Raw genomic sequence first — 6,000 nt, 5'->3', positions numbered from 1 at the left:
GACTAGGAAGTGGCGCAGGTATGGAGCTGCGCGTGTATTCTGTTATGTGAGGTAATTATACTTGTTTTCATTCACTTATTGAGCAGCAGGTGTCAATGAAGACCAAAGGTTGTGCAGCAGTGAACGATCGTCAGGCTGTGTGCTGTTAACCCCTTCCAGACAGCCCCATTCTCCGTAGCTGATCACTTTCACTTTATGTAGTAATGACTGAAACTTCTACATATTCGTGTGATTCTGGAGTTTTAGAAAAATGTACAAAAATTTGCAATATTTTTCTGTATTTTATTTCAAATAATGGATTTTTTCCCTGTGTATTTTTTTTAAATTATTTCTTTAAATAAGTAAAAAAAATAAATCTACATATACATTATATATATATATATATATATATATATATATATATATATATACATATATACATACACACACACATATACATACACACAAACAGTACAGACCAAAAGTTTGGACACACCTTCTCATTCAAAGAGTTTTCTTTATTTTCAGGACTCTGAAAACTGTAGATTCACATTGAAGGCATCAAAACTATGAATGAAAACATGTGGAATGAAATACTTAAAAAAGTGTGAGACAACTGAAAATATGTCTTCTATTCTAGGTTCTTCAAAGTAGCCACCTTTTGCTTTGATTACTGTTTTGCACGCTCTTGGCATTCTCTTGATGAGCCTCAAGAGGTAGTCACAGGAAATGGTTTTCCAAAAGTCTTGAAGGAGTTCCCAGAGATGCTTAGCACTTGTTGGCCCTTTTGCCTTCACTCTGCGGTCCAGCTCACCCCAAACCATCTCGATTGGGTTCAGGTCTGGTGACTGTGGAGACCAGGTCATCTGGCGTAGCACCCCATCACTCTCCTTCTTAGTCAAATAGCCCTTACACAGCCTGGAGGTGTGTTTGGGGTCATTGTCCTGTTGAAAAATAAATGATGGTCCAACTAAAACGCAAACCGGATGGAATAGCACACCGCTGCAAGATGCTCTGGCAGGCATGCTGGTTCTGTATGCCTTCAATTTTGAATAAATCCCCAACAGTGTCATCAGCAAAGCACCCCCACACCATCACACCTCCTCCTCCATGCTTCACGGTGGGAATTGGCCATGTAGAGTCCATCCGTTCACCTTTTCTACAAAGACACGGTGGTTGGATCCAAAGATCTCAAACTTGGACTCATCAGATCAAAGCACAGATTTCCACTGGTCTAATGTCCCTTCCTTGTGTTCTTTAGCCCAAACAAGTCTCTTCTGCTTGTTGCCTGTCCTTAGCAGTGATTTCCTAGCAGCTATTTTACCATGAAGGCTGCTGCACAAAGTCTCCTCTTACCAGTTGTTCTAGAGATGAGGTGTGTCCAAACTTTTGGTCTTTACTGTACAGTGTCCGTAAGAGGGTATGGGGGAATCAACAGGAAGATGTGATTGGCTCAGAGCATATAGCTTTAATATCACAATTAGCCGCCTACTCAACAAGTATTTGAAAAGAAGATAAAAGATGCACTAAAATGACAAGTGAAATGTGTAAGATTAAATGTGGAGCAGCCAGTTATGTTTTATTAGAGCAAGTACAGGTATAGGTCAACTAAATCGGGCAGAGAAATCCATAAAGAGGAACAATCATTTACATTATTTATTTCAGAAATTTAAATGTGCACAGAAAACAAAGTAGCATTGTAATTTATCGCATCAGAGAAATCTGCTTCTTTCTCCTCCTGGACGGATCTTTCATTCCCAATTCAGGGTTAAAATCTGTAATCACTGAAGATAGATTACTTAGATAGGAAGATGATAGTGCTTGTGAAATTCTATGGAGAGGGGAGGAGATAGAGGCAGTCACAGAATGTACTGAATAGAAATGATGACAGTTGGTGCTTGTAAAACTCTATGGAGTGGAGAGGAGTTAGAAGCAGACGGTCATTTCAGCAGAACTTGCAGCAGAATATCTGTAGAAAGGAAAAAAAATACAGCTCACCAGATGCAGATATTGGGTGTGGTGCTCAGACACGCTGAACCGGCTGTCAGGTCAACAATGAATAAAAAAGGTGACCGCAAGACAGTCTTCTTATAACACAATGTTCTTAGTTATGACTCTGAATCATGATTACAAGGAATCTGTCACCAGGTTTATGTCACCTAATCTGAAAGCAATTTAACGTAGGGGCAGAGATCCAGATTCCAGCAATGTGTCACTTACTGGGCTGCTTAGCATAATTTGCATTAAATCACAGTTTAATCAGCAGTAGATAATCATTACAGGACTACTTGGCGTGCTGCAGGTAGTCCAGCATATTTATAAGCTCTGTATAAGGCCGGAGATACACTTGCGAGTGCCTCGCGTGTAACTCGCGTGAATCTCTCATTGAATCATCATGCACGGCCGTACACTCTCCTGACAGGAGCGTCTCAGCTGCATAGCGATGCATGCAACCTACCCACTCCTGTCAGAAGAGTGTGTGTCCGTGCCGGGTGATTCAATGAGAGACTTACGCGAGTTATACGCGAGGCACTCGCAAGTGTGACTCCGGCCTAACTGCTAGATCTGCAGCAGAGAAAACATTGATTTTATCACAATGACAGCAAACAGCTCAGTAAGGGACACATCACTGGAATCAGGATCTCTGTCTCTACATTATGCTGCTCTCAGATGGGGGGGAGCAAAATGCTGGTGACTATTCCCTTTAAGAGCACTGTGTTTGCTTGAAACACATGAACAGCGAATACTCCATGTCACTCACATGGTTTTAACATTTTTTGAGGGGGGGGTGGAATAAAAGAAATGTTTTAATTATAAGAAGACTGCCTTGCGGTTGCTGGATTCCCACCTTTTCATATTCAGCAGAATGTCAGTGTCGGCCTCCAGCTTCTCCCTCTCCATAGAATTTTACAAGCACCAACTGTCATGTCCCATCTCCATAATGGGAAAATCTGTTTTCGCTGGCTGCAGATTTTATGCGTGAATTGAGAATTTGGAGACTACTTATATATTTCTTATTTTCACGTGTATTATTCATTTATGGAAAACAAATAAAAACTACGTTTAATCTTTAAATTTCCTTTCAAAAAGTTCCAGTTAGAAGAAAGCGGAGATCTGACACCCGACATTAACATAAGGGAGTTGAATTCTGGAGAAGGTCCATATAGAAACCATAAACCGCTGCTGAGGCTCCATGTAACACGACCATTGTTCAGGAGGACGGAGGGATATGGCCAATATTCAAGCAAAGACTTTGGGATCTACAGCAGATTTCAGTAGCTCATTAGCAGCTTTGATAGATGCATTCAGTGAGGAACCTGGAACATCAAACATAAAAAGAATAAAAACAAATTGGCAAAGCTCGGGATCAGTGTCGGACTGAGGTGGCAAAGGACCACCAGTAACATTGACTACGGGGGTCCACAGTTCAACTACATGCAAATATTACTGACCCTCATTCACAGATCTACCCATGCTTCTATACAGTAATAAACTGCCTTTGTATATATACAGTGTGATGGTGGGATATGGTGTACTGTGTATCATGTTGTGTAGGTTCGTATTTTAGGCATGGTTCACTGTCCATTCTGTATTCCTTGTGTGTACATTGTATTGTTTGCAGGTCTAATCCCTCCCGTTTGTTCCTAAGTCTGGGGGAGGGGGCCTGGGATCCACCTAAACTCTCTGCTTACCTGAAGAATTGGTCAGTCAGGCTAGGAACGACAAGAGAAGAAGATTGATCCTCTGAGGGGGAAGTTGACACCCCAGAGAGACTGTGAGAAACCCCAATTTCCCTGGAAAAGGACTGCTGGAGGATTGTGACTTATCCCCGAGACATTTAGGCCATTACTGGAATATTTTACCCTCTGTGTGGTGGATTATTTGATGGACATTCTGGATTGCATGGAATAAATATGCTTTGGATTGCTCACTCATCTCTCGCTCTGTTGATTGTGTGATATGGGAGCAGGGCCCCGTCACACAGTGATGCAAGTGTTTTCTGTTCATATAGAGGGATGAGGCCTACCTGGGGATTCACCGGCTCACCGTGGGGCCAGTCCAAACAGCCTCATCATTTATTATATTACATACCTATTACTCATTACTATATTAGGGCTGTATCTTTTTATACTCTTGATTAGAGGATAAATTAGAGGCCGTATCACAAGAACTGTGTAACCATGATGAAACTCAGATCCCTTCTTTGTGGGTTGCCATTAGGCTGTCCATGGTAACGGCAGGCTTCTATGGAATAGGCCGCAGGAAAGATCCTGGTGGGGTGTAATTAGGGGTGTGCGGGGTGCCAGAGGAGGCGCTAAAGAGGCACTTAGTTGTGATTAGCAGATTTGACATAGATCTGGGGGAAGGAAATAATCTTTGAAGAAAGGCCTGTCATGGAGACATAGGCCCGGGAATCCCTCTATATAACATCTCAAATCTGATGGCTTGTGGTCAATAAATGATATAATAATACAACTTATTAACAATTGTACGATTTGTAAACCCCTTTTTAACCCCTTCCTGACATAGGGCATTTTAGTATACTCTGTCAGGTGCGGGATTACCATGACATAGATCTCAGCAGTACGCACCTCCTACTGGTGGTGGCAGGCATTCAGGATATAACTGGGCATAAAAGTGTCAAATCCACAGCAAAAACAGTGCGGTTCCCACAGAATGCCCCACGATGACACAATCAGACTGGTGCGCCATTACCATTTCTCTAGCCACTGTCACATGCTTGTGTAATGCCAGCAGCGGGGCTTCTGCACTGCCTCCGTCCTTCCCCCGGCAGAGACGCCACCGCTCTCACCTTCCTGGCCGCTCTGCGGTGTTGTTTTCCTCTGATCTCACCGCTGCTTCTTGCTCCCCGGGACTGTGCACATGCCACGCAGGTCTCTTGGGAGCACGCTTAGGTCTCCTACCTCTAAAAGGGGTAGTGTGCAAATTTTGGAAATGCCTCCAGCCTACCTGGGTTCAGTATCCGGTACCTGTGTATAGTCCCGGAGACCTGTGCCTATTCCTGCCTTGTTGCCTAATCCCTGTCTAGCCGTCTTTCCTGTACAAGAACATGTCTATCTGTACCATCCGTCCTCTCTCTTCAGTACTTTAATCCAGTCCAGCTTGTGGTCCTGTTCAGCCCACCTCCTGCATCTATACTTGCATCCCTGACCCCTGGGGTCACCTGCTACACTACCAGGGACTGCCCTGGAGTGGTACCTGTCGACTACAAGCAGCAGCAAGCCTAACCTCACCATCAAAGCCTCTAATGAACAACCTGGTTATGCCCCTTCAGAGTAAGCCCGGCCCAGTGGTGCAGTGGGTCCACACCCGTGTGCGTAGCAGCTTGTACCTACCGGCTTTAGCCTTCACCAGGGCAATTGCCTTCGACTCCAGTAACTCCCATTCATCCCTCTGCTCCAAGCAGGAACTGTGAAGCCAGATCAAGGCCAGGATCGTGGCCCACACCGACAGATCCATCTTCTGTAGGGGACAGTATAACAGTTTTCAGATTTCTGTTGTGCTGCCCCAGGTACTGACTATGCTGTTCGTCATTTCTGCTCATTGCTCATTCCTCCCCCCCAATGGATGAGTTGCACTCATGATAATTCCAGAGTCCGCACTCAGTCCAACATGAGCGACAGCTTTATGTGCACTATAGTTATGGCATATCGCATAGTCACGGTGTATATTAAGGTTACAGTAGATCCCATAGTCACAGTTTGTACACTTTTACCACATCTTGCCATAGTTACCTTGTCCGGGCAGCTTTCTTGGAAGTCTTCCGATATTCCCAGGATTGATGCCAAATCAGCGCCCGGTTTCCAGGATCCATCTGCATTCTGCAAAGAAATCAGCCTGAAGAGAGGAGGGGTCTCCAACTTCTCAGGAACGTCTGTCATCAACAATAAGATGGTGACCTGTTATTTAAGTGTTGTATCTCGATAGATTTAATGATACTTACAAGAAAACACAAAAATGATGTGTGTATAATACTTGGTTATGTGATTCCATGTTTTT

General features: G+C 43.8%; 1 protein-coding gene across 1 annotated transcript in view; it reads right to left on the bottom strand.

The window, feature by feature from the left end:
* Positions 1-1,537: 1,537 nt before the first annotated feature.
* Positions 1,538-6,000, bottom strand: part of LOC142255286 (von Willebrand factor A domain-containing protein 5A-like) — a 62,768-nt gene continuing 58,305 nt past the window's right edge. The window contains exons 16-18 of the mRNA XM_075326823.1: positions 5,736-5,875; positions 5,337-5,463; positions 1,538-3,296 (exon numbers count right to left, since the gene is read on the bottom strand). Coding sequence (XP_075182938.1) covers positions 3,220-3,296; positions 5,337-5,463; positions 5,736-5,875 — 344 coding nt within the window. The 3' untranslated portion in view covers positions 1,538-3,219. The remainder of the gene's footprint in view (positions 3,297-5,336; positions 5,464-5,735; positions 5,876-6,000) is intronic.

Source organism: Anomaloglossus baeobatrachus, chromosome 1 (assembly GCF_048569485.1).
Source record: "Anomaloglossus baeobatrachus isolate aAnoBae1 chromosome 1, aAnoBae1.hap1, whole genome shotgun sequence".
Lineage (NCBI taxonomy): Eukaryota > Metazoa > Chordata > Amphibia > Anura > Aromobatidae > Anomaloglossus > Anomaloglossus baeobatrachus.
Note: the sequence above shows the minus strand (reverse complement) of the source record. Positions and strands in the feature narration are given on the sequence as shown.